This window comes from Podarcis raffonei, chromosome 4 (genome assembly GCF_027172205.1).
Source record: "Podarcis raffonei isolate rPodRaf1 chromosome 4, rPodRaf1.pri, whole genome shotgun sequence".
Taxonomy (NCBI): domain Eukaryota; kingdom Metazoa; phylum Chordata; class Lepidosauria; order Squamata; family Lacertidae; genus Podarcis; species Podarcis raffonei.
The window spans coordinates 2,712,735-2,738,521 of NC_070605.1; the positions used below are offsets into that span (position 1 = coordinate 2,712,735).

The window sequence follows — 25,787 nt, forward strand, 5'->3', positions numbered from 1 at the left end:
TATTATCGGGATTGGGCACATTTGGGTGCAACGTCTCTATTACATTATTTATTCGCCTTAGATCTTGCATTGATCTGTACTGGTCGGAATGAGGTTTACAAACTGGAAAAAGTGGAGAATTCCAACACGATTGGCATTTTATCAAAGGTCCATATTTCAAGAATTTGTCTATGGGCACCTGAATTCCTTCTGCCGCTTGACTTGGGATAGGGTATTGCTGATTTGCTATTGGCCTTGCCCCAGGCTTTAGGGTTACTATAACTGGTGCAATATTTTCTGCTATGCCAGGTGGATTGTCTTCTGTACTCCAGGTGGGGCTCTCAGGGTTTTTGGAATTTGTGGCATGATTTCCCTCTGTGGGTCCTCATCTGACAGGGCCATCATCATCTTCCAAGCCTGTTCTCTAGGCACCACTACTCTTACAATCCCTGTAGCTTCTTGGGGTAATTTCATTTCTGCCCCTTTCGGTGTGAAGGTAATTTGGGCTGGAATTTTAGACAGAAAGTCACGTCCCAGCAAGGGAATGGGGCATTCAGGCACATAAAGGAATTGATGTGTGAGGGTTTTCCCTCCAATCTGGCATTCTTGAGGTTGCAAAAGGGGTTTAAGAATCCTATTGCCAGTGGCCCCCACAATTGTCACTGCTTGGTTACTTTTTGCTTTTAGAGGTTTAGTGAGCACTGAATACTGGCCGCCTGTATCAATCATGAAATTAATTAAACGGCTCCCTAATTTAACTGAGACCATGGGCTCTTGGGAGCCTAAGGAAAGGGTTGAGCCTGGTTTGTCCTATGCATTTTCATTCTCATATTCTTCCAACTGCGCCAACCCAACAAAATCTCGACTACTTCCTCTGTTCCTTACACATCTTCCTCCTTGTGTCCTTCCACGCCGCGATCCCCATCCTCTCCCTCTCTGTTCCCTGAATCCATCCAGCTGTCCCTCTGTTCTCCCTGTATCAGGGCATTCCTGCTTCCAGTGAACTTCCTTTCTGCAAATGGCACACTGATTCCTTCCTAGCGGCTGTCCTCTTCCTCTTCCCCGTCCCTGACCAGAGCCTCTCCCCTGGGCACCTGCATCAAACGCTGAGCCTTGGCTGATAGCAGCAGCCAAAAAACCCCGGCTTTTTGCTTCAATTCCCGAACTCGGTCCTTTTTAATTTCTACATCCCGGTTCACAAACACCTTCTGCGCAATGGTTAAGAGCTGTTCTAGATTTGACCCTTTGAATCCCTCCTGCCTTTGCAATTTTTTTCTTATGTCCTGGGCGCTTTGAGCCACTAAGGCTGCATTGACCATTTGCCTGTTTGCTGGGGCTTCTGGGTCAAAAGGGATATAAATCCTGTATGCTTCCATTAAACGTTCGAGAAATTCAGAAGGGGATTCATCAGGTTTTTGAATCACCTCTGCCACCTTGGAAATATTGGTAGACCTTCTGGCTGCCCCTTTTATTGCTTTTAAGACTTCCTGCCGGTAAGTGCTCAGAGCATCTTTGTCTCTATCAGGATGCCATCCTGGATCTGAAAGGGGGTATCGGGTGCGAACCCATGCGTCTGGATTTGTAGATGGTACCTCTGCTCTAAGATTCTTCTCTGCAGTGGCATCTATTCTTCTCCTCTCCTCAGTGGTGAAAAGGGTCATTAAAAGATGCCTGCAATCCTGCCATGTGGGCAGATGGGTTACCATGATTGAGGCCATTAAATCCTGCATAGCCTGTGGGCAGGGTGTGGGTTTTCCAATTTAGCAAATCTGTGGTTGTGAATGGAACACACTGCATGGTTACTGTACGCGCTGGCCACGGCCCTCTAGGTTGCCCCTGGGCATCAGTGGGTCTTGGCTCTTGTGGTCCCAAAACTGCTCTCAAGGGAAACATTGGAGCTGGGGCACCTTTCTTATTTCGGAGATAATATCCCCCCTTATTTAGGTGTGGCAAAGGAGGAGGGCTTGGCCACAATTGTGAAGAGCTGGGCACATCACTTTCTCTCATTTTTATTACTAATTTCTGTCCAGAATCAGTTACTGCATCCATTAGTCTCCATAAATTTGATTTTTCATGCATAGCTGAGGTGCTCATTGAATTGCTAAATTCACCCCAAGCTGACGCTGTGGATGTTTCTCCAGGCTCTGCCCCCCCTCCCACCGCTCCTAATGTCTCTAAAGCTGAAATGTCCGTGTGAACCTTCTCTTCGGGGGGGGGGGCGTTCGCATAGTTTGATTTTGTACTACAGCTTGGGCAGGAAGGGAAGGCAGATCCTGAAGGCTAGGTGCGGCTGGCAATGATTGTAGGCTGGGTGCGGCTGGCAATGATTGTCCTGCCGGAGGTATCGGGGCTGGAGGTGGGGGCACGGCTGGGGGCGATGGTAAAGTTCTAGCTGACGGAGCATAAAAGGTAAAGGTACCCCTGCCCGTACGGGCCAGTCGTGTCCGACTCTGAGGTTGCGCGCCCATCTCGCTTAAGAGGCCAGGGGCCAGCGCTGTCCGGAGACACTTCCGGGTCACGTGGCCAGCGTGACATCGCTGCTCTGGCGAGCCAGAGCCGCACACGGAAACGCCGTTTACCTTCCCGCTAGTAAGCGGTCCCTATTTATCTACTTGCACCCAGGGGTGCTTTCGAACTGCTAGGTTGGCAGGCACTGGGACCAAACAACGGGAGCGCACCCCGCCGCGGGGATTCGAACCGCCAACCTGACGATCGGCAAGTCCTAGGTGCTGAGGTTTTACCCACAGCGCCACCCGTGTCCCGGAGCAAAGGGAGGTGGAAAAATTAAATTCTCCTCTTCAGGATGCTCTCCATAAATCTTCCTGGCAGGGGCTGGAGTTTTAAGTCCTCCTATATTTTTCCTGGCTTCCTGCCTCACTGCCAAAATTCTGCAGCTGTCTCCTGTGCATTTTTTAATCCAAGAAGAGCTTTTCATGCAAATGTTGTACCAAGGATCAATATAAGGGAATTGGTCAGTATGAGTGTCTGGCTCCTTCGTTACAGAAATCCAGACTAGCCGGCATAATTCCACATCAAAACTGCCATTTGGGGACCTGCCTAGGCCAGTTTAACTGGCAATGCATTCTCAGGGTCTTGGGAGTCAGTCTGACCCCATAGTCCTCCGAGAAGGCGTTTTTGAAATTTGCTATCATGCAGTCCAAAGGGGTGCCTGGATTTCTGGCTTTTGAACAATTCCCCCCCCCCCATCGGTATGTCCCTTGTGAAGTGCTTTTGACCAGACAGATTCTCAAAAAACCCCACACGCTTCCGCCAGATAACCGACCGGAACGCACTCGCGTGGCCCGCAACTGCGATTATGGGGTCTCAATCAGTCTAGCCCTGCTCCAGTGGGTCTTCATGCACTCTCATCTATCCACACAGCACTTCACCACACAGTTTCCAAACCCTTACCCTTTTCCTAAGCTCACCCAGGTTCTCCCCACAAGGACCTTTTCCTTTTTATTTGGGGTTACTAGTGAGTGGCTGAGGTTGATCAGACCTCGTTGTGAGTATTACAATATTAATTACAATATTGTTTTCCCTTCTACTCACCCATATCCTCTTTCTGGTTTCCTGTGCGCTTTCCCGTCACACGTTCAATTTCTCCTCACAGTTCGTTGCCACGGCGGGCGGGACGTTTGAGTACAATGGAAAGCTGTTTCTGTTGAATCAAGCCAAAAGTCAGAGGAATTGGCCACCCTCCAGGTGCCCGGCTTGAGTCCTTGTTGACCTCCCTGTCTGCGACTCCCGGCAAGATCAGGCGAGATCTCAATCGGCGATCCTTCCCAACGTGAGAAGAACACACCATTCCTCCCCCTCCATTCCCAGGGAGGGGAAAGAGACAGACAGAAATGTATTTACATGCCTTTATTTCTGTCCTTCCAGTAGTACAGAGAAACGTGACTGCTCTCTCTCATCACCAACAGCAGAGAGTGAAAACTCCTCCCATGTACTTCCAGTACAGGGTCATTTGACACTCTGAGCTAACATCCGGTGCTCAGTGCACTGAATAGACTGTCCCTTTGTTCCCACGGTACAGTCCCATAACGTCAACATCCTGTTTGGCTTTCCAGCCATCTGGAGCACTCAGCTGCATTGCTCCTTTTTCGTAACAGTTTCCCTCCTCGGAAAAGATGTCCGATGGCGCCTGGGGGAGAGCTGGCAGTCCAGCGACGCTCACCCTGCCCGATGGGCAAGGGCCTGGGGTTAAAATGATACCCCTCTGGCCTGCAATCCTAGTCCGGCACCAGTTATGTTGCAAGGATTTTAAGATGCCAGTGACCAACTCAAATAGAGTCTAAGAATTGACAGACGCAGCAGTGGAGAAAAAGAAAGTGATGTTTATTGCTGAGCAATAATTGACCCAGTGGAATCCTTTCCAAAAGACTGGGCCCCGAGCCCTGGCTCCCAGGGGCTTTGTACCTTCAATACATACATCACAGATATGACATAATCAGATACATCGCAAACGGCAACAAAAAATAAGCTAATGAGCACATTCAAGCCTCTCTCCTGGCCATGTAAAGAGTTTCCTCCCAACTTCTGCTTTTTAGTTTGAACATGCAGTCTTAACCTTTCCCCCAGATTTATAGCAAGAAATAGAAACTTAAGGCAAAAAGGAACTTTGGCTGTTGAGCTCCTACGCAGCCATCTGCTACAAGGGACATTCTGCGGTTTAGCATCTTCCTGTTTCACCACCCAGACCCTGTCTGGACAAGGGGAGGGGCGGAAATGTGCCAGCACATCAAATTTATTGCTTCCCCCTTCTTGTTCAGTGAGATAGGGAGAGATCAAGGAGGTACTGGGACAATGTTCAATTCAGATTTCTCAGATCTAAGCAATTTGCTATTAAGCTAAGCAGAAGCTTTCACGATTCAAACATGGGTTATAAGATCATTGTAGAAATATCTGGTTATATATGAATATATTGATAACTGATACCTGATTGTATGGATAACTGATTATATGAAAAGCATAAGGGTAAAATTCCTCCAGGTCTGCTTCAAAAGGAACCAGGCAAGGGTGCTCACTTTCCCCTCTACTATTTATTTTGGTCCTGGAGGTATTGCTGAATATGTTGAGGAAAGAAGAGAAAGTGAAGGGCATTGTGGTAGGATCTAAGCAGTATAAATTCAAAGCCTTTGCAGACGACTTGGTTTTAACTTTACAGGGATCCAGAGGCCAGTGTAATGAAAGCACTGGAGAGGATACAGGAGTACGGGCAGCTGGCAGGTTTTAAATTGAACAAGAGCAAAACTAAAGTAGTAGAAAAGAATCTAGATAAAGATGAAAGAAAGACCCTTCTTGAAAAAACAGGCCTGGTATTCACAAAGAAGGTTAAATATTTGGGTGTGAACTTAACAGCGAAAAATTTGAATTTGTACAAAGATAACTATGAGAAAGTCTGGAATGAAGTAAAAAGAGACTTAGAGATATGTTCAAATTTAAAATTTTCACTTATGGGTCGAATATTGGTGGTAAAGATGAATGTATTGCCGAAAATGTCGTTTTTGTTTCAAACTTTACCTATTATTGATAATGTTAAATGTTTTAAAGATTGGCAGAAGGCCTTGTCTAAATTTATCTGGCAGGGGAAAAAACCGAGAATTAAGTATAAATTACTTACGGACACAAAAGAAAGAGGAGGTTTTTCCCTGCCTGATTTGAAGATATATTTTGAAGCTGCGGCCTTCTGCTGGATTAAAGATTGGATTAAATTAGAAAATGAAGATATTTTGGATTTAGAGGGACTGGATAATAGGTTTGGATGGCATGCATATCTTTGGTATGATAAAATAAAGGCCCATAGTGGTTTTAAGAACCATATAATCAGGAAGGTGCTTTATAATGTATGGATTAGATATCAGGATCTTTTGGTAAGAAAAACACCCAAATGGATTTTATCAATGGAAGCTCAGGCACAAAAAAAAGTTAAATATGGAGAATAAGTGGTTGAGATATTCAGATTTATTGAAAGAGGATGCTGAGAGATTTAAATTAAAACCATTTGAACAAATTAAAGATAAAGTGAATTGGCTTCAATATTACCAAATTAACGAACTATTTAAGATTGATACCCAGCTTTTCAACCAGGCCTTTGGCTGATTGACATCTAATGCCCTTTAAAAATGTGCCAGGGACGGGGGTTACAGATATTTATTTTCTATTTTTATATTGTACTTTTATGTTGTAACTGTCCTGAGACCTGTGGGTGTAGAGACTAGGAGCCTTCTCTTAGAGGCCTGGGGGTCTTTGCTCCCCCCATTAAAATATTTGAGGGGGCCACCCCCCAGATGAAATGCCATAAGTGTTCTCCAGGTCAAGGGGAGCTGCTGGAAATTGAACTACGGGCTCAAAATTTTACTTTTTAAAAAAGTCACTGCCATTATAGGCATTGCCATTCAAATGGTGTGCATGCATCATGTGATTGATTGTGCAATGTGGGCCTTACCTTGCCCCCCACCAATATTTTATTCTAGTTGGCACCTCTGGATCGAGTGGTATACAAAATAAATAAATAAATTGCCTTTCTTTGCATATGTTCCAGCTTGTCAATATCCTTATTTATTATCATTTTTAAAATTTATGTGCCCTTCATCTGAATATTTCACAATATAAACATAGAGGATGAAAGCATGGCTTTCCCCAAAACAAGTCAAGCCAGGGAAATCTCTCCTCCCCTTTTTTGGATGGAGTTACAAACTTTGTTGATCAGGGGACTGCTGTGGAAATAGTGCATCATGATTTCAGTAAGGCTTTTGACAAAGTCCCCTGTGATATTTATGTGAGGAAGCTGTTAACACGAGGCTGAATGAGGTAACAGGTGGATTTGACTGACCGAACCCCAAGAGGACTCCTTCATGGTTCCTCATCATCCTGGGGAAAATTGACAAGAGGGGTGCTGCAGGGTTCTGTCCTGGGCCTGTTGTTGTTCAACGTCTTTATAAATGACTTGGATGAAGGAACTGAGGGGATGCTCATCACATTTGCAAACGACACCAAACAGGGAGCGGAGGCCAATGTGGCAGAAGTCAGAATCAGATCAAGGGCAGGAATAGTACCACTTTCTTCTGCCTTGGTCAGACCCCACCCAGAATACTGTGTTCAGTTCTGGGTACCACAATTTAAGTATCTTAAATTTTGTTGGCCTGGGGAAATCAAGAAGGTTGGGCTACACATGCCATATTCCTTTTATAACAGGTGGCAAATGTTTATTGAATACATATATTGTCAAGACTGTTGACTCATGAGAAAATATTGCATGATCTTTTAAAATAATCAAATGAAACTTTAACACATGTCAAGATGAAAGTCTGCAATTTCATCAGGACATGTTATTTGTTGTTTACTGTTGTAACTATTGCTTTCTCAAAATTTATCTCTGTACCATGAAAATAAATAAAAACAATGTTTTTTAAAAAGACAGTGGGGAAATCATGTGTACTATTCCATTAATCTGCTTGCATGTGTTGAGTGTTATTTGGAGTAATTTCACATTATGTGTTTCTGTGTGTTCAGCACATATGATTGCAGGTGAGACTGAATAAAAGACTTCCTAGGAAATTCCCTTTGACTACTTCTGTATTGTTTCAAATGTAACTTCACTTCCAGATAAGAACAAATAATATTCATTGCTGACAAATCATACCATCGTCAGCTCATTAATCTCTACCCCAACAAACCCAGCACTTAACATGAGCAGCTGCTTTCTTCCCATTTCTTAGGTGGAAATAACTGATAAGAAGAAGGGAGATAGACCCTTTCCCTCAAACTTTGGGGATCTGGGGGGGGGGGAGGGTTCATTTCACCCCTTAGTCCTGCTCCTGAAAGCTTGGCAGATGTGGAGTATTTGCTCACACACTGCCATGACTTAAAAATCAACCTTTTTTAAAATAAATGTAAAAATGGTACAGTGGTACCTCGGGTTAAGTACTTAATTCGTTCCAGAGGTCCGTTCTTAACCTGAAACTGTTCTTAACCTGAAGCACCAATTTAGCTAATGGGGCCTCCCGCTGCCACGCCTCGCCGAAGCACAATTTCTGTTCTCATCCTGAAGCAAAGTTTATATCCCGAGGTACTATTTCGACGAATTGATGCTTTCAAATTATGGTGCTGGAGGAGACTCTTGAGAGTCCCATGGACTGCAAGAAGATCAAACCTCTCCATTCTGAAGGAAATCAGCCCTGAGCGCTCACTGCCAGTCGGGCATGTGTCTCTGCCAGAGTCCTACATGCGAGTAGGATGATCCTTAGATGGTTATGGGCCCAGGAATCGGGGCCACAGACTTTGTTCCAGTACAAAGGCTAAGGCAAACCTTTGTGGAAGATGGAACTGGTTCACCACATTTACACCACAGAAGGGTCCGACCCACCAGTTGGGTGAAGACTCCTTGGAGGTGCAAAGTGTTGTGGAGTCCGGCACACTTCCCTGTGTTCCATTCAGCTTTCCGTACTTGTAGCAGAGTGTGCACAGCACTAGCCACTTGGTGTGTAAGCTTGCAGAAGATAAGAGTCCACACTGTTCTTCTAAACTAACAGCTTTATTTACAGCAGAACAGTAAAAATAAACAAACCATCTGAGACAGCAGGCATCTTGCTTCCTTGCTCGGCAGCAAAAGCGAAAGTCAGACAGAACAAAGAAACAGCTTCTCCAGAAGTTGGAGACAGCTCCTCCCCAGAACAGGCAGGACGATGGGTTCTGAGCTGTTAACCCTGTAAGCTCTGATTCCCCATCACACCCCCTCTCGTCCTGCACTGCTGGGGGCTCGTAAGTTTCACCACTTACCCCAAACACAGACCTTTACAGAACTCCCTATGACGCTGAAAGCTCAAGGTTTCATGAACCCATCTGCCAGGTTATTCTGGCTTGAACAGTACTGCAATCTCACCAAGCCTAACTGGATACTCTGACACACATTCTGGAAACAGATGTCTAGGTGTTTGGTTCTGGCCTTAAACTGCACAGACTCTGCCAGCTTCAGACAGGGTTGATTGTCCTCCCACACCGCGACGGGCAAACAACAATCTCTGCAGATTTCTTGAATGAAACAAATATAGAATTCCAATTCCCTGCAAAGCTCAGACAGCACACTGAATTCAGCTTCAGTAAAGGAGAGTGCAGTGAGACTTTGCTTCTGGGTGTGATGGCCTGGGATTCGGATTCAGATGCTGAACCTGAGGGATCCCAGCCTGCACAGGATTCCCTGCCTCCAGAACCAGCTGAGCCGGGGCTGGGGCATGAGCCTGAAGGGTCCTCACCTGTGCTGGATCCTCAGGTACAGACACCAGCTGAGTCTGCTCTGGCGATGGAGGCACCAGAGGACCCATTGCCTGCAGGGGCTCCACTCTCAGCCCCGTCAGAGGAAGCTGGGGTTGCCTCTGGGTCTGGTAACCCTCCAGCCTCTCCTGAGCTGCAGAGGCTCAGGGCAGAGAGGCGGAGGGAACTAAGTTACCGCAGGAGGAGTGCTCGCCTCCAGGCCAGGAGAGGCGAGTCATCTGAGGATCAGGGCCGCCCTATGCCTCCGGACATATAAAAGCCAGCTAGGTCCAGTCCCTGCCTGAACCCTACCCTGCACCCAGCTTTGACTTTTATGGACTGCCTTCATATTGCTTCATTGATCACGGACTGGACTTCGACCTTGCCTCTTGATTAACCCCCGGGACCAGCACACCAGGACTTCCACCCAACCAAAGAGTCCCCAAACTTTACCACCATCCCAGATATGGACTTCCTGTTAGCCAGATTCGCCCAATCGCTATCTGCCAGCACGTCAGCTAGCCGTCACCCTTAGCTGACAGCTTGAGACAGAAATCCTTGGTATCCTGCAGATATGCAGCACCCTCTTGATACCATTCCAGGCACTCACACTGGGGTTTGTAGCTTCCCTGCTGAGCAGACTGGTAGCAAAAGCAATGTTCGGTCTGCTCCACTGGGACAGATACAACAGCCTACCCAGAGCTGACTGAAAGATCTCAGCATTTTTGAACTCAGCGCATTCTACTTGCTATCTTTCACGTAACTTGTCTCCATGGGCGTCCTGACCCCTGAATTCAGACATCCTGAACTTCTCAAGTAGTGATGCTGACTTGAATAAAATATTGGTGGGGGGCCAGGTAAGGCCCTCCTTGCACAATCAATCACATGATGCATGCGCACCATTTGAATGGCAATGCCTACAATTGCAGTGAAAGTAAAATTTTGAGCCCAGCAGCTCCCCTTGCCCTGGAGAACACTTCTAGCATTTCATCTCCCCTACCTGTGTCCATTTGGTATGGCCCTTTCCAGGTTTTTTCCTGGCCTTTTTGTTTGTCTTTGCCGGTAGAAGCCACAATTCTGTGGGTACTCTAGGTGGTGCAAAAAGCACCTAGAAGCTCCCTAGACTAGAGGTTGAAGTGCCGATAAACTTCAGTTTTGAGATCTATAAATTCCAATTAGCCAGCAGAGGGTGTCAAGGGCCAGCCTACCTTCCCTTTAAAGCAAACATGGGTCTCCAGCTGTTTTTGGACTACAACTCCCATCATCCCTAGCTGGCAGGACCAATGGGGAGAGATGATGGGAACTGTGGTCCGGGAGCTGCTGGGAACCCAAGTTTGGGAAACCCTGCTTCAAAGCAACTTTTGCGTTTGGCCAACAAAGATGGGACCTGTCCATGTTTGTAGTTTCTTGTATTTTGTTTTTCTTGTGACCTTTGTACATTTATTTGTTTATCTTCAGAGGGCAAATTAAAAGCGAAATTGTATGGCAAGTTGTGGAAGAATAAAAGGTTGTGTTGGGGGAAAAAACAAAAAAAACCTGGGGGTGGCCTCCTCAAATATTTATTGGGGAGAGGGCAAAGACCCCTAGGCCTTTAAGAGTTGTTGCCTATTCCCTACACCCATAGGCCTCAGGAATGTTACAACATAAAAACACAATATAAAAACACAAAACACCACATGTTAAAAGGGCATTAGATGTCAATCAGCCAAAGGCCTGCTTATAAAGGTGTGGATTTGTCTGGCTCCTAAAGCTGTATAATGTTTTTTCCGACCTTTGTATGGATTCTCTGATGGGAAGTGAGATCGGAGCTCCTCCAGAAGCTCCTTCTACATTCCACACACTGATAGGGTTTCTCCCCTGTATGAATTATTTGATGGGAAGTGAGATTGGAGCTCTTACTGAAGCTCTTTCCACATTCCACACACTGATAGGGCTTCTCCCCTGTATGGATTCTCTGATGGGAAGTGAGATCGGTGCTCCTACTGAAGCTCTTTCCACATTCCACACACTGATAGGGTTTCTCCCCTGTATGAATTCTTTGATGGGAAGTGAGACTGTGGCTGTGACTGAAGCTCTTTCCACATTCCACACACTGATAGGGTTTTTCCCCTGTATGAATTCTTTGATGAGAAGTGAGACTTTGGCTGTTGCTGAAGTTCTTTCCACATTCCATGCACTGATAGGGTTTCTCCCCTGTATGAATTCTTTGATGGGAAGTGAGATCGGAGTTCCTCCTGTAGCTCTTTCCACATTCCACACACTGATAGGGTTTCTCCCCTGTATGAATTCTTTGATGGAATTTGAGATTGTGGCTGTGACTGAAGCTCTTTCCACATTCCACACACTGATAGGGTTTCTCCCCTGTATGAATTCTTTGATGGGAAGTCAGACTTTGCCTGTGACTGAAGCTCTTTCCACATTCCACACACTGATAGGGTTTCTCCCCGGTATGAATTCTTTGATGGGAAGTGAGATTGTGGCTGTTACTGAAACTCTTTCCACATTCCACACAAAGATAGGGTTTCTCCCCTGTATGAATTCTTTGATGGGAAATGAGATCAGAGCTCCGTCTGAAGCTCTTTCCACATTCCACACAAAGATAGGGTTTCTCCCCTGAATGAATTCTTTGATGAGAAGTGAGTTTGGAGCTTTCAGTGAATCTCTTTCCACATTCCACACACTGATAGGGTTTCTCCCCAGTATGAATTCTTTGATGGGAAATGAGATAGGAGCTCTTTCTGAAGCTCTTTCCACATTCCACACACTGATAGGGTTTCTCCCCTGTATGAATTCTTTGATGGGAAGTGAGATCGGAGCTCTGACTGAAGCTCTTTCCACATTCCACACACTGATAGGGTTTCTCCCCTGTATGAATTCTTTGATGGGAAGTGAGTTTGGAGCTATGAGTGAAGCTCTTTCCACATTCCATGCACTGACAGAGTTTCTTCCCAAATATATTTTGTTGATGGGAAGTAGAATGGGAGCTCTGTCTGCAGCTTTCACCACACTCCAAATTTTTACGTGGCCTCTCCTCTCTGGGGATATTGCCGTAGGCACCGTCGTTCTCGATTTCCAATTCATCACAGTCTGCAATGGAGACAAAAGGGATTAGAGCCTCAGGAACAAATGGAGAAGAACTGAAGGGATTTGGGGAGGTGTTCATTACCTTTGTTGTTTGTCATTAACCAACATATTTATTATGAGATTCTGCTGAGTTGTTGACTGCTGCTTTGTTTGATATACAGTAATGGTCAAAATTGTGGAAGACTTTTGGAGAAAAGTGTATTTCAGAGGTTTGATGGCTCATAACACCACTTCTTTTGGAGTAATATCATAAAATTATATATCAACGGAAAGATAATTTAATCAAGAATGCAATTCAACAAAATTTGTTCATTTACCCATATTCTATCTAATGTTATAGCCAAATAACAAGAAAGAGGAAGCACAACATGCTTAGGTTGACTTTTGTTAGTGTCTTGTGTGATTGCTATCTAGTTGGCTGGTTTTTGTGTTCTTGTAAAACATAATAAAATTATAGAAATGGCACAAAGAGTTGACTTGTCACCCAGAAAGCGATGTAAAATTGTACTATTATGTGAACAAGGCTACGGTTATGAAGAAACTGATGAAAGATTAGGAAAAAACATAACCAAAGCTGGCATTTCTATATTTTTGAAGAGGTATAAGGAGACTCAGTCACTACAAAATCTGACCAGAAAAGGCAGGGAAAGGTGCACAAAGGCAAGTGACGATTGAAGAATGGAGAGACTGTTCCTACATGACAGAAAAATATCATCTGGATGGATACAAGATGACATGGTACAATGTAATGTGAAGTTGAGTGCAAGGACTGGTCTAAATGTTAGAATTCTAAGGGAAAAGCCATTGCTATCTCTCAAGCGAAGGTTGAAAAGATTAAACCCATGTTAACTGGACAGCAGAACAATGGAACAGTGTTATTTGGAGCAATGAGACCCAAATCTCCTTGCTTGGTAGTGATGGCATGAAATTCGCAAGAAGAATCAGAGAAGATTTACATCCTACTTGCATTACACTGACCGTGAAACACCCAGATAGTGTGTTGATCTGGGGTTGTATGGCAGCAAAAGGTGTGGGCAGAATTTGCGTCATTAATGGGAATGTAAATGCCCCAAAATGTATAAATGAAAAACTTGCTCCCAAACTGAAGCGTTCCTCAGGTGATCTTTTCCCAGAAGAAAATAGAATATATATATAGTCTATTTTCTATTTCAACAGGATTCCGCTCCATGTCATGTTGCTGCTGTGTGCAAAAGGTGCTTTCAAGATAATGACATTTCACTGCTGGAATGGCCTGGGAATAGCCCAAACTTTAACCCAATCAGAAATCTATGGAACTGACTAAAGAAACTTGTTAGTCAGAAGCAACCCAGCAATAAAGTCCAATTAACAGAGGCAATAATTTAATCTTGGTTTCACTTTATTACAGCTGCAGAAATAAAGACTTGGTTCACTTCATGGGAAGACATTGTAAGGCCGTAATTAAAGCTAAAGGTTACCAGTAGTTATGACTGCTGTTCTAATAAATACTCCTTCATAAAAGTTCTTTCATTACATTCTTCATTAGATTATCTTTCCATTGATATATAATTTTATGGTATTACTCCACACAAAAGGGGTGTTATGAGCCATCAAACCTCAGAAATACACTTTTCACAAAAGGTTTCCACAATTTTGGCCACTAGGAGAAGTTGTTCACTTTAAAGTTAATGTTCTTTTTATATGGGATCAGATTATTATTTATGTTTCATGTTTATATATGTGTTGGAAGCCGCCCAGAGTGGCTTGGGCAACCCAGCCAAATGGGCAGGGTATAAATAAAAAATATTATTATTACTACAGTGTTACATTGATTTAAGAGCAGCCCTGTTCTGGAAAAGATTAAGTTTGTAAACCATCTTCATCATCATCATCATCACCACTGCTACTACTACCTGAGATTCAATAAGTCTAGCTCTTCTCTGGGATGAATTTTGTTTGGCCCAGTCATGGCATCCCACCCATCTCCATTGTCAGTCATTTCTTTGATCAACCCAAGACTGACAGGAGCAAATACAAAAACAGAAAACCTGAAGCTACGTATGTGGTGTCCGGTACGTTTCCACAGCTCTAGAATTCCCAGACTTGTATCAGAGCGGCACAGCGAGTGCTGCTTGTGTGTGTGAGTCCAATACACTGCTGTTCCTCTAAAATAACAGCTTTATTGTATGTACAGCAAGATAAACCATCGGAAGATGCAGACATTGCGTCTTCCTTGTCTCAGCAGAAAACGAAAGTCAGAAAGAACAAAGAAACAGCTTTCCTGGTTGTTATGAAAGCTCCTCCCCAGATGCAGGACACTCTGAGCTGTTAACCTTGTAAGCTCTAAACTTCACAACTTATCTTTCCTAACAATTCTGAAGCTCACATTTAAGATGGCCTGGGCAGTTCTTGTCAGAGTTGCATTCGATCGAGCGACTCCTCCAGTCGAGCCTTCGGATTCCCCTCCAACGATAATTAGCGACTTGAGCCTCTGATAAGACTCCAGGCATGTTTTCCCCATTACGCAGAGTATCCAGCACAGGGAAGGACGAAAAATATGAGCTACATGCTAAGAGTTTTATTGCTAAGCTACAAAGACAGAAAAAAAATACATCCTCTCTCTGTTCACAGAAAAAACTGTAAGTTACTGTTTATTGTGGGGGTGTTAGGTTCCCAGGTGTTATAGGGGCTACGGTTGAGCTCTGTGAAAATAGATGAGGTTGGTCACATAGAGGTATTTTTTGAATTTCCAGGCAGATAGGACGATCCCACACAGAGGCTTACCAAGAAAGGCCACGATCCCATGAGTCTCCTCCATGACGTCCTTATGCAGAGCTCTCTGGTCAGGATCCAGCAACGCCCACTCCTCGTCTGTGAAACGAACAGCAACATCTTCAAAGTAGACTGGACCCTAAAAGAAAAAGGGAGATGTCCTCCTCTGAGACAGCAGAAATATGATCTGCTACACAATGCTCTGTTGTTTCCTTCCTGTTAATTGCGGTGTTGTTTCAATAGGATTGCTTTGGTGCACATTTTATTTATGGATGCTTATTTTATTCTGCGTTTTAATTATGGGTATTCGTCTTTGTGCAAACAGTTGGTACTCCACCTTGTGTTTTCCAAGTCATTCTGCCTACTCAGGCATTCCAGTTGGGCAGATGGAAGGATCCACTTTCTCCTCTCCTCGTGAGTTGTTCTGGGGAGGTTTCATCCCAATGCTCTAAAGCCAAATTAAAGGGGTTCATGGGGGCATGGAGAGGGGGAGGAATGGGGAGCGGGCCCCATTTTGCAGCGGATGGGGCTGGTTAGGTGAATCCAGGCCGCTATTTGTTCTCATTTGTCCACTGCTTAGAAACCAATTTTTGCATTCAGTTATCAATCTAGAAATAAAATAAGCCTGTTTCGGATGGCCATCTGTCTTGGATGATTTAGCAGAGATTCCTGCATTGCAGGGGGTCTCCTGGCTCTGGGAGACAAGCAGAGAGGGTGGCTTCTGGCAGAAGGAGAGGGAGCCCCCGGTGGCTCCTCCTTCTCCTGACTCATCTCTGCCTCTCAACCTCCCTCCTCCCACTTGCCTCCTTCCTCTTCTGCCTCTGATTCTGGACTGCATTCTGCCACAGAGTCTCCCAGCTCACTAAGCCCTGTTACCCCTTGTTGCGTTCACAAAGTAAAGGAAGGATTGAACTCTGATTAATAAGAATACACACAGAGACTTGAACCAGCAAGACTCTGGGAAGGGTGCGTATAATCGTGTCTCTCTGTGCCTGTCCGTGTGCAGCCCCTGGCCCAGGTAGTTTTATTCACAAAAGAACTTTTTACAGAGTGTTCGTAAGAACCAATCAGATTTCTTCTGAGCATTTCCACAAACCCACGTGGGGAGAAAGTCAAACCACCATAACTAATTAAGCATGGGGTAAACAAAGAACAGAACTACAAATAAGAGCATTTGGCAACCCCGGAGGTGATAAACAAGCAATACATATGATAAGGATGGCCAGGAGGACAGCAATCATTATCACCTTCATGTGAGATCTGCTTCCTGGCCCTAAGATTAACATCCTACATCAAAGAAACTTGCCCACTATCTTTATGGCCCAGGACGCTTGCCTGTCTAAGCAACTGGGCTGTGTACATGACAAGAGAAATGGGCAGCAGAGGAAATGGCCAGAGATGCAGAGCTGTAGATTGATCAAGAATCATATCAAAATAGTCTAAACCCAATCAACACAATGCTTTCATTGCTGACACAGATGGCTTACTCTATATTTGTTATAATTCCTCATAGCAATCTCACCTGATCCCTACAACCCCTTCAGCTTCTGACACCTCCTCTTCCCAGACATCTCCCTCTGATCAATCATCCTTCCTCCACCTCCACTCCTTGGGCTCTGAGCCATCTTCCCTTCCTGGTTCCCCAGCTGCTTCCTCCCACCATTCCTCTGTGCCCCACCAGTCCATGACATTGCTCCATCCCTCGGCCTCTGTCCCCACAAGGCAGCTTCCCCTGACCTGATCTGGTTCCACAGCTGCTGCTTCCCTTCTGCCCCCATGAAAAGGCGGATCAGGAGGTCTTGCCGGCATCCTTCTGCCACCTGCAAGAGAAAAAAAGGTAATCAGGATGCCAGGAGTGCCTGCTTCTCTCACAGGGGAAACAGGGCATCTCTAACTGCAGATGGGCCTTTGAGAAAGCCTTACTTGCTGAGAGCATTTGGATGTTTGTGTGTAGGGGTCAGATGGGATTACCATGAGGAATTATAAAATATACATCAAGCCATCGTGTCCATGATGAAAGCACTGTGTTGACTGGGTTTGATACACTGACGATAATTTCTGATTAAATCCCATAAGATTCTACATTCATGCCCTTTTCATGCCCTTTTGACTCTACTGCCCATTTCTCTCTCCTCACGTCACGTACACAGCGTACACAGCTGTTGCTTCGCCAGGCAGGCTTCCTGGGCCATAAAGATAGTAGGCAAGTTACTTTGATGTAGTTTTCTTATATATAATCTTAAAATGTTAATCTTAGGGCCAGGAAACAGATCTCACATTAAGGGGATAATGGTCACTGTCCTCCTGGCCATCCTTCTTATCATGTGTACTGATTGTTTATTACCTCTGGGGTTGCCAGATGCACCCCTTTGTAGTTCTCAGCTTATTTACTACCCCTTTGTAGTTCTGTTCTTTGTTTACCCCAGAAATATTTGTCCTTAATTACTTTTAGTAGTTTAACCTTGTCCCCACGTGGGTTTGTGGAAATGCTCAGAAGAAATCTGATTGGTTCTTACAAACACACTGTAAAAAGTTCTTTTGTGAATAAAAACTACCGTATTTTTCACTCTATAGGACGCACTTTTTCCCCTCCAAAAATTAAGGGGAAACGTGTGTGCGTCCTATAGAGCGAATGCAGGCTGCGCCGCTAAGCTGAAAGGCAGAACAGGGAGACGGAGCGCTGCGGAGGGCTCCGTCTCACTGTTCTGGCTTGGGGACGGCTGCGTGCAAAGCCTCTCCAGGGCAGCGGGGTGCCTTCACCCCGCTCTCCTGCAGAGGCTAGCAAGCCTGTTCCTAAGCCAGAACAGCGAGACGGAGCCCTCCGTCTCGCTCTTCTAGCTTGGGGACGGCTGCGCGCAAAGCCTCTGCAGAGCAGCAGGGCGCTGCGCTCCAAAGGCTTCAGGAATCTTTGAGGCTGGGGGTGGGGGGAAGCAGCGCTTCCCCCCACTGCTAGCCCCACACGCTCGGGTGAACGCACCTTGAACGCACCTTGTTTTAGAGGGGGAGAACAGAGGAAAAAAAAAATTTTCCCTATTCTCCCCCTCCTATGCTCCGGTGCGTCCTATGGTCCGGTGCGTCCAATAGAGCGAAAAATACGGTACCTGGGCCAGGGGGCTGTAGATTCGGACAAGCACAGAGAGACACGATTATACGCACCCTTCCCAGAGTCTTGCTGGTTCAAGCCTCTGTGTGTATTCTTATTAATTAGAGTTCAATCCTTCCTTTACTTTGCAAGCGCAACATTTGTGCCCATTTCATATGTTTGTTTGTGCAGAAATACATCTCCCCTCTTCTGGACCCTTGTTCCCAACTGTCTCCCCCAAAACAAGATGAAAAGAACCCACAGATGAGTTGGAAATCAACAGAATGAGACCAAACAAAGAAAAACCACCTTCCTCCTTACCCAGTGGCCTCTCTCTGGTGTCCAACGGAGGCCTCTCTGCCTCACAGGAATCCAGGTCCATTTCTGCAAAGAGATCCTTTCCCTGAAAAAGAAACAAGGATTCAAAACAGAGAATGGGGAGAAATACTAGAAAGAGAATGACAAAGACTTGAAGGGTGTGAGATCTCATTCCATGGATTCTTTCCCAGAAAAAGGATGGGCCATCAGCAGACCATTATGGGATGTTCTCCATCCTGTTTGGAGCCCCTTGGGAGTATCCAGAGGAAAGTCTCTCTCACCTGCTTTCTCTCCTCTGCCTGACTCAGGAGGAAACCTTCTGCCAGGGCCACCGCCTGGGAACTGGTCTCCGCTCCACAGTCCCTCACCCAGCTCTTCATCTCCGGTGGAAGGACAGCCAGGAACTGCTCCAAGATCACCAGGTCCAGCATCTCAGCTTTCGTGTGCCTTTCTGGCTTCAGCCACTGATGGCAAAAGTGGTAGAGTCGGCTGCAAACCTCTCGGGGTCCTTTGGCCTCCTGGCAGCAGAACTGCCTCAACTGCTGGCTCTGCCCCTCTGAGCGGAGGGTGTCCTCCTCACCCAGGATCTTCTGCACAGAGTTTTCCCAGAATTCCCCACTGCTCCCAGTTTGGTTGGCATGGCCTCTTTCTGTTCCAGGCCCAGCTGAGTCTCGCTCATCCATCTGTGCTCTCAGGAAGCCTCTGAGAGATCGGAAGGAACTCTTTGGTCTTCTGCCAAGTTCTGCCTGTGCTAATGAGAAGCTCTAGCAACTCCTACAAAGCAAATATATTGTTCTGTTACAAAAGTTGTCTAATATCAGGAGAAGAAAAAGGTTCCCTGAGCAAGCCTGGATGAGTCTTCCTGGCAACCAGGGCTGGACTGCACCACATCCCAGACCATGAGCTATCTTTTTTGGGGGAAAGAGGAGTAAGAGGAGAAGAAATATGTCTCTAGCCTTCTAGCAATGCAAAATGTGGAGGCAACTGAAGGGATTTCTGGGAGATGAATCAGCCTGGTTTCTCCTGTCTTCCAGTCAATGCATGAAGTCAGACCTGACTGACAAGGGAGTCATTTGTATCTTGTGAAAAATGGATGCTTGGCTCTAGTGGGGGTCCTCACCTGGGGGTCCTCAGGAGTTGCTCTCCCCCCACCCCCACTCCCCTGCTTCTGTCTCCTTTTATTGCACTTGGACTCTCTGCCGCTCTCAAGACAGACTCCTGGGGTGGGGTCCCTTTTTCTTTGCTCTGAGGGCCAGGAATGTATCAGGCCAACCCCCTGAGGGCCAAGTGGGTGGGGCCAAAGACATATCCCTTGCAATTTAGGCGGGTAATCTATTATTATTATTATTATTATTATTATTATTATTATTATTATTATTCTCTTAGATAGCTTAACACACACAGCTATTGATGCCCAGGTCCCTGGAGGCTCAGTGAGGAGCAGCGCCCATTTCCGGCTGGTTTTCCAGCTACAATCCCTTTGGGAGAGAGAGGATGTGGTCCTGGGATGCCCTGCTCTGGGTGCGAGGGGATGGCTGCCGTGGCCTCCGTGGGGAGCTGCCCTGGGAGACACTGGGAAACTGGTCCCCAATGCAGCAGCCAGACTCTGGGCTGGGATCCCTCTCTTTATTCCTGGCCTCTCTTTTCCACCTTTTTTGGGGGGGGGGCTAGTCCACCTCCTCGTCCAGCTTTGGAAAACCATTTGCAGATGTTTCCTCTGTTGTGCAGTGATGCTGAGCGACGTCACACAGAGTCAAAGTCCCAGGGACTCCTTTGTTTGAAGAAGGAGATTTCAGGGGAGTCATTGTTTTTCTGAAGGGGGGGCGGAAGGCCAAATGAGTTTGGGACCCTCTGATCTGCAGGAAGGAGAGCGTGGCAGCCCTGGCCCCTCCCTGGCAGGACCCTCTCCTCCCTGACTTGGGCCCCCCCCCGCAGGAGCAGATCAGGCCCCCCAGGCCCCCTCCCCTGCTGCAGCCCTGGGACCCCCACCAGATCCCAGAGAGAGAGGAGACTCACCAGATCCCAGGAGGGGGCAGCGAGGCAGCCCTTGCAGGAGAGACACCAAAGCAACACCCCCCTTCCCTACAGGAAAGGACTGAGAGGGAGGGGGCTTGGCACTGGAGGACCTGGCCCCCCCTTGCTTCCTGTCCTCTCTAGGAAGGCAGCTCAGTTCGCTTTAACCCTTGCAGTGCCGAGTCCCCCCAGGTCAGCTCTCTCTCGCTTTGCAGAACCTCATATTCTTATTATTTGTTATTGATTCAGGGCCCCCCCCCCCGGCTCCGCCAATGCCCAGATATCCTTTGGGGGGGGGTGAGGCTCTTGGCTGGACTCTGAGCATCTCCCTCCCTCGGCCAGAAACCAGAGGAAGAGCTTGCAGGGAAAAGGGCTTTGCAGGAGGCAAGGAAGCTCCTCCTAGAATTCAGGAGTGGAGAGATAGGAGGGGATCCCAGGGTCATCTAGTCCAACCCCCAGCAATGCAGGAATCTCAGCTCAAGCATCCATGGCAGATGGCCGTCCGATCTCTGCTTAGAAACCTCCAAGGAAGGAGAGTCCACCGCCTCCCAAGGGAGACCTTTCCCCTGCCCAACTGCTCTTCGATGTCCCTCAAGGCAGCGGGTCCTGAGTTCTAGCCCTGCTGAAAGAATCACACTGGCCACCAAGGAGGAACCAAGCAAAGTTCAAAATAAATAAATCCCATTTTCATCATAAATGAGTAATACTTTCCTATGCATGCTTTTTATACTAATATACAAAAGTATGCCATTTCCCTTTCCAGAAATGCTCAATTGCTAATTCAATGGACTGAAAATGGATGGTTGTTGTTATTATATTTAGGGAAGCTTTTAATGTTTGATGGACTATTGTATTTTAATCTTTTGTTGGAAGCCGCCCAGAGTGGCTGGGAAAACCAGCCAGATTGGCAGGGTGTAAATAAATTATTAATTAATTAATTAATTAATTAAATTGATCAGGTGACTGTTCTCCTTCCGAAAGAGGCAGGTGGAATCTCCACGGTTGCTAATAGCATAGCGTTGAAAGTGCAGGGAAATATGGGGAGCCCTAGAGCATCTGCTTGGCATGCAGAATGTCCCAGGGTCAACCCCTGACATCTCCTGCAAGGGCTGGACAAAATCCCTGCCTGAAACTCTGGGGAGCTGCTGCCAGTCAATGTACACCAGGGGTCCTCGATCTATGTTACGTGGGCTGAATCCAGCCCGTCACGGCCATTTCAGAACCCGTCAAGTGCCCGAGGCTGAAAGCATCTCGCCGCCCGGTCAGTCAGTCCCTGCGTTGCGCTGAGGTAAACGCCACTAGCATGGTGGCAGCTCTACCAATGAAAGGCCAGGGGGTTTCGCTCAGGGATGGGGAAGTGTTGTCTTTTGGCTTGAAGAGCGAAGTTGAGGTTGGCAGAGGAAGGCAGACTTGGATCAATTCGGTTTTGTTACATAGACGTTTACTTTAAAGGTGGGAGAAGGAAGTATAGTCCTATTTCTGTGAGTGGAGCAGTGGTCTTTCCACTCATGTGATTTACATGCTCTGAAAGTTGGGATCTGTTTTGAGATTTAAATTTTAAAAGGGTGGAGTGGAACCGGATATTGACCATCTTGTTAGCCTGGGGAGCCACATTCTGGTTGAAGGAGGCTAAGATTGGTCCCCAAGGCTTGGGATGTCCCTCCTCCCCTGCCATAGGACTTGGAATCCAGGAGAAAACTCTTGGAATAGCCTTTCCAGGTGCTCAGGGACGGACTCACCTGTCCCCATGTCCTTGCACATCTATCACCCAGGGGTGAGTATTGGAGAGAACCAGAGCAGGGACTCAGACCTGCCCTCCTTGCCCCCCACTCTGCACTCCCTTCATGAGGAACTGACAGCCTGACTTTTGCCTTTCAGCTGCTGGAGGAAGATCAGCTGTACCTGCAAGAAAGAGGAGCCATTTCTGTGCCCTGAGCCCCTGTCAGAGAGAAAGGCAGGACAACAACAACAACAATTCTGGTGCACATTGTTGAAAAGTTCTTGCCCCTCCTGATCCGCTGCCCCAAATTGCACTGCAGTGAATTGGGCCAGAGTCCAGCTTGCCAGGATCAAAGAACTGCAGAGAGTTCTGAATCAGAGCGTCAATCCATCTACCTCAGGATGGCCTACACTGATTGGCAGCAACGACTCTCTGAGGTTTCTCTCCCAGCCTTACAAAACACTCGGATTACGTAGAGCATGTTATATATCTGAATTCCCACTCAACAGATTGTAGGAATGCAAAATAGAATCGTAGAGTGGGGAGGGACCCTGGGGGTCATCTAGTCCAACCCCCTGCAAGGCAGGATAATCAGGAGACGCTGGAGAAAGGCGCCCGTTTGGAGAAGAAGAACTGCAGGATCCTCCTGCGCAGCTCCCGGGTCCGGATGCCGTAAATGACGGGGTTGAGCACCGGGGGCAAAATGACGTAGAGGTTGGCAATGAGGATATGTGCATAATGGGGGATGTTGCGTCCAAAGCGGTGGGTGAGGAAGGAGAAGAAGGCAGGAGTGTAGAAGACAAAAATGACTGCAACATGAGAGCCACAAGTGCCCAGGGATTTGAGCCGGGCCTCTTTGGAGGGGAGCCGGAAAACAGACTGCAGGATCAGCACATAGGACAAAAGAATGAAGACCACATCAAGCATGAGGATGGTAATAGTGAACAAGCCATAAATCATATTGATCCGGATGTCGGCACAGGCCAGCTTGGCAATGCCCATGTGCTCGCAGTAGGTGTGGGCAACGATGATGTGGTCGCTGCAGAAGGGCAGGCGGAGAGTCAACAGGGCAATGGGGAGCACAAATAAGAATGTCCTCAGCACAACGGAAGCACACATCCAGGCTACCCTTGCCTTGGTCAAGATGGTGGTGTATCTCAGAGGGTCACAGATGGCCACATACCTGTCAAAGGCCATGGCTAGCAGCACGACAGACTCCATCCCCGTGAAGCTGTGGATGAAGAACATCTGAGCCAGGCAGGCCCCATGGCTGATCTCCCCAAGGCCAAACCAGAAGATGGCCAGCATCTTGGGCAGAGTGGAAGTGGAGAGGCCCAGGTCAATGGCCGAAAGGACGGAGAGGAAGTAGAACATGGGCTGGTGGATGCTGGCTTCCGTTTTGATGATGAAGAGGATGGTGCAGTTGCCCACGAGAGCAACGAGGTAGCCAAGGCAGAAGGGGATGGAGATCCAGGAGTGAAGCGCCTCCAGCCCCGGGACCCCCAGCAGGATGAACGTGGGGGAATAAAAGTGGGTGGCATTCGAAAGGGGCATTCTCCTCCTGGACCCAGCCAGAGAACAGGTCACTGAGACCCTGCCAAGAAGAAGAAAACAGGCCAGCATTTTCCTCCATGGCTCCTCATGGACACATAGACCCTTGCCTAGCAATCCTGTTTCATATTAAGAAAACAATTGTGTGTTTGTGTGGAGGGAATGTGCCTGCTAGCTGGATTTGGCCAGAGTGTAGGTCCCTGTGTCCAAACAAAGAAAATGAAAAAAGCAGTCTGCACGCTGCTGTATGAGGAACTTTCCTGTCTGCTCCTCCTCTCCCACCCATCAATTCATTGGGCCAATTTAGTCTGACAAAACTGGAGGGGGTGGCAGTTCTCCAGTTTCCCCATCCTGTACATGGTTCTGTATTCTTCTGTTGTGTGTCCCCCACCACCACCACCACATTTCCCACTAATGTATCCTTCATTAAAACCAGCCTTTCTCTGCGGGGAACCTGATTCCTCCACCACCACACGCCCTGATCTTCTCATTCACCTCTTGCAGCTCTACATCTCCCTTTTTGAGACACGGTGACCGGAGCTGGACATGCCAATTGCAACAAAGGTTCCTTGGAAGGAGAGGTAACTCGCTCTCCTCCTCCTCCTTCAAAAAATGGTCCCGGCAACTGCCCCTCCCTCTCCATCTCAGCCTCTTAATCTCAGGGTCAAGCCCCATGTTGGGCGAAAAAGTCCCTCAATGTGGGGAATTGGACTAGAAGCACCTTGTGGTCCTTCCAACTTGTCAGTTCTATGATTCTACTACTCCCCTCCTTTCCACTCACCTTGAGAGGACCTTTTGTTCTGCCAGCTCACCTACAGATCAACACAGCAAGGTGTGCTCTGCTGAGCCACAGAGTCAAAGGTCTACTGGCAGCTGCATCGTGGATGGAGGAGCATCCCTCAGATCTGACTCCACTTGGCTGACCAGAAAGCAGCATTTATAGTGTTTCTGTGGAGGCGCTAGGGTGGACATCTCGGGGGGCTGTTTCACTGTAGAAAGAGCCTTGTTCCACCCCAATTCCCATGGCATCCAAACTGTCCAGACTTGGAGCATCTCTTCCAAGGTTACAGAGTCAGGGGGACTGTGGAGAGCGGACCCCAATCCCACCTCCAGGCTTCGGATTCTTTATCATTCTACATCTCCAGCAGACTTGGGAAGAGTGGAACAGAAGGTAGCTTGAAAGAGACAACAGCTTCACAGCTAGAGGGAATTCACAGAGAATCCTGTAATGGCTGGAAAAAAGACCCTGGCTAGGCCCATTATTAAGTGAGGCCAGTGTAACATACACAGGAATGGGAACTGACCACAAGACTAGTAAAAACCAGTTAAAGGGGAAATTAATGGCTGATTGTTAAAGAGAAAAACAACTCCAGATAAGGTACAAGGAGGGTTCTGACACAGATACTAAAATCAAATGGGTTGGGTAAGTGTTTTTCATGAACTATGGCTTGATGAGAGATGGTGAAGCGCAGACAAGGCAGAAAGTGGTTGGGTAAAGGATGAACAGCTAAGATTATGCATATTTTGCCTATGCTGTATAGTCTGTGTCCTAATAGAAATGTAATGCATTACTGAATGAAGTCCTACTGATTGGGGATTTGGTGTGATTTCTTGAAACCACAAGGAGAATCCCGCCCCCAACCTCATACCTGGAAACTGAATACAGTGGTACCTCTGGTTACGTACTTAATTCATTCCGGAGGTCCGTTCTTAAGCCTCTTATTCTGAGGCACGCTTTCGCTAATGGGGCCTCCCACTGTGCACACGCCTCCTGTGCACAATTTCCGTTCACATCCTGGGGCAAAGTTCACAACCAGAAGCAGCGACTTTGGGTTAGCGGAGTTCGTAACCTGAAGCGTTTGTAACCAGAAGCGTTCATAACCAGAGGTACCACTGTACAGGCCTCCTGGCAGCTCTATCTTGCCCTCAGGACCCTGCCCAGGCCACATCCCTCACTGGCCCCATTCTGCACTCTCCCCAAGTGATTTTACCCTGCTGCCATCTGTCTTGGAACTATGACAACTGTTCTTGGTT

At 47.0% G+C, this 25,787-nt stretch overlaps 2 protein-coding genes and 1 pseudogene across 3 annotated transcripts in view; 1 reads left to right on the plus strand and 2 right to left on the minus strand.

Annotated features, from left to right (window-relative positions):
• Positions 1–25,787, plus strand: part of LOC128412277 (zinc finger protein 420-like) — a 309,743-nt pseudogene that overhangs the window by 25,708 nt on the left and 258,248 nt on the right.
• The window catches only part of LOC128412045 (zinc finger protein 883-like), an 88,135-nt gene continuing 71,630 nt past the window's right edge, over positions 9,283–25,787 (minus strand). Inside the window, exons 2-7 of one of the 2 annotated variants that reach the window (XR_008330020.1) lie at positions 18,751–19,714; positions 18,461–18,554; positions 16,807–16,889; positions 15,082–15,208; positions 10,461–12,321; positions 9,283–10,396 (exon numbers count right to left, since the gene is read on the minus strand). Coding sequence is in view for 1 of the 2 variants with exons in the window: in XM_053384874.1 (XP_053240849.1) it covers positions 10,979–12,321; positions 15,082–15,208; positions 16,807–16,889; positions 18,461–18,554; positions 18,751–19,152 (2,049 nt within the window). In the remaining variant the exon portion in view is untranslated. Of the gene's footprint in view, positions 12,322–15,081; positions 15,209–16,806; positions 16,890–18,460; positions 18,555–18,750; positions 19,715–25,787 lie in introns of both variants that reach the window. The other variant, XM_053384874.1, reaches the window with a different exon arrangement.
• On the minus strand, positions 22,794–24,225 carry LOC128412273 (olfactory receptor 52E4-like). The gene has a single exon (XM_053385182.1). The coding sequence runs from the start codon at positions 23,823–23,825 to the stop codon at positions 22,794–22,796; it is 1,032 nt and encodes a 343-aa protein (XP_053241157.1). The 5' UTR covers positions 23,826–24,225.

Bases quoted from the DNA above. Each gene is read 5' to 3' on its own strand.
- LOC128412273 (XM_053385182.1), bottom strand. From the start codon at position 23,825: ATGCTGGCCTGTTTTCTTCTTCTTGGCAGGGTCTCAGTGACCTGTTCT.